The sequence below is a fragment of the Pipistrellus hanaki genome, assembly GCF_964339955.1.
Source record: "Pipistrellus hanaki genome assembly, chromosome: 5".
In the NCBI taxonomy this organism is placed as follows: domain Eukaryota; kingdom Metazoa; phylum Chordata; class Mammalia; order Chiroptera; family Vespertilionidae; genus Pipistrellus; species Pipistrellus hanaki.
The window spans coordinates 75,170,657-75,172,528 of NC_140507.1; the positions used below are offsets into that span (position 1 = coordinate 75,170,657).

The 1,872-nt window shown below is 41.0% G+C and overlaps 1 protein-coding gene across 1 annotated transcript; it reads left to right on the plus strand.

Moving 5' to 3' along the window:
• Positions 1–336: 336 nt before the first annotated feature.
• On the plus strand, positions 337–1,399 carry LOC311623563 (olfactory receptor 7G1-like; the record flags this gene model as incomplete). Its single annotated transcript, XM_084885760.1, is given in 4 exon segments — positions 337–426; positions 428–527; positions 530–1,359; positions 1,361–1,399. Coding segments are annotated over 4 exon segments (1,059 nt in total).
• Between the last annotated feature and the right edge of the window lie 473 nt (positions 1,400–1,872).

Here is a 1,872-nt window from a genome sequence, read left to right on the forward strand (position 1 = left end):
GAAAGGGAGTGAAGGGAACAAGAGCGGGGGATAATGATGGCAAGAGAAATCAGCGGAGGGAAAGATCTGAGTATTCCCTTAGGTTCATCATCTACAATAAATAGAGGTTTACTTCTTGTTTAATTCATGGTTTTCAAAAGTTAGCAAATATGAAATTCATCTGGAGGGCTTGTTAAAACATAGGTCATCATTCTAGGAGTTTATTGCAGTAAGTCTAAAGTAGTAACAAGAATTTACATTTCTATCAAGTTGCCATTGCATGCTATTGTTATGCTCCTGGGGACCAGTCATTTTGCTTTATTCTCCCCCATCTGTTCCATCAGGTTCATAAACAGCATGTTACCTGGAAACCAAACAGACGTTTCAGAATTCCTACTGCTGGGGTTGACAGATGATCCAGAACTGCAGTCCCTCCTCTTCTACCTACCATCTACCTACCATCTACCTGGTCACTGTTCTGGGAAACCTGCTCATCATCCTGGCTGTCATCTCTGATTCCCACCTGCACACACCCATGTACTTTAAATGCATTCTTTTACATTTCAAAACCTGCTCATCATCCTGGCTGTCATCTCTGATTCCCACCTGCACACACCCATGTACTTTTTCCTCTCCAACCTGTCCTTTACTGACATTGGCGTAATCACAGTTACCATCCCAAAGATGCTGGTGAACATCCAAGCACAGAATCAGAGCATCACTTATGTAGGCTGCCTCACCCAGATTGGCTTTGCCATGGTTCTGGGTGGGTTTGAGAATTTTCTCCTTGCAGCAATGGCCTATGACCGTTATGTGGCCATTTGTCACCCCTTGAGGTACACGGTTATCATGAATGCCCATCTCTGTATTCTGCTCATTGTACTCCCACTGTTCCTTAGTACAGTGGCCGCCTTGCTCCACAGTCTGATGGTGTTGCGGCTGTCCTTCTGCAAGGATCTGGAAATCCCCCACTTCTTCTGTGAGCTTGCTCAGGTCCTGAAGCTTGCATGTTCTGATACCCTCATCAATAACCTTCTGATATATATCCTTATAAGCCTGTTTGGTGGTATTCCTCTGTGTGGAATCATTTTCTCTTATAGTCAAATTGTCTCCTCTGTATTGAGAATCCCTTCAATGGGGGGAAAGCTTAAAGTTTTTTCCACTTGTGGGTCTCACCTCTCAGTTGTGTCCTTGTTCTATGGAACTATTTTTGGTGTATATATTAGTTTTGCGATTACTGAGTCATCCAGGCAGACTGCAGTGGCTTCCATGATGTACATTGTATTTCCTCAAATGATGAATCCCTTTATCTATAGCCTGAGGAACAGGGACATGAAACTGGCCTTGAAGAAACTCATTGGTAGGTTACCTTCTTTTCTGATTTTGTGCCATTTACTCTGGGCAAGGATTTTTAGAATGAGGGAACGTGAAAGAAATCCTGGTTAAGTCATAGTGCTTAATTTTCCCATCACCATTCTTGTAAAATGGCTAGACGACATAATGACCAAGTTCATTTTCACTTGGGGTTGAAACCTGACTTTATTTTTCTTCTGGCTCTATGGCATTTGATACAATTTTAATCCTCTAAACTCAATTTCTTAGCTCAGGGTCTATAGAAGCAAAGCCTGAGGCAAGGGTTTTAGTTTTAGAGATTTTTTATTTTTAAATCATTCTCACAAGTGGAAAGTTTTGGAATAAGGCTATAGTGATATCTAGAGAATAGCTTCCAATTGTTCCATGGAAGGGTCATGTTAATTCCACCCTGGAATTAGGCCTATCATGGACTAAGAAAACTGAACTTTTATATACCCATTTGGTAATAAAAATGATCATTTGCTGATATAGTATATTCCTTTGGGAAACATAATCAGCTACTATACTGTTTTATTGTCT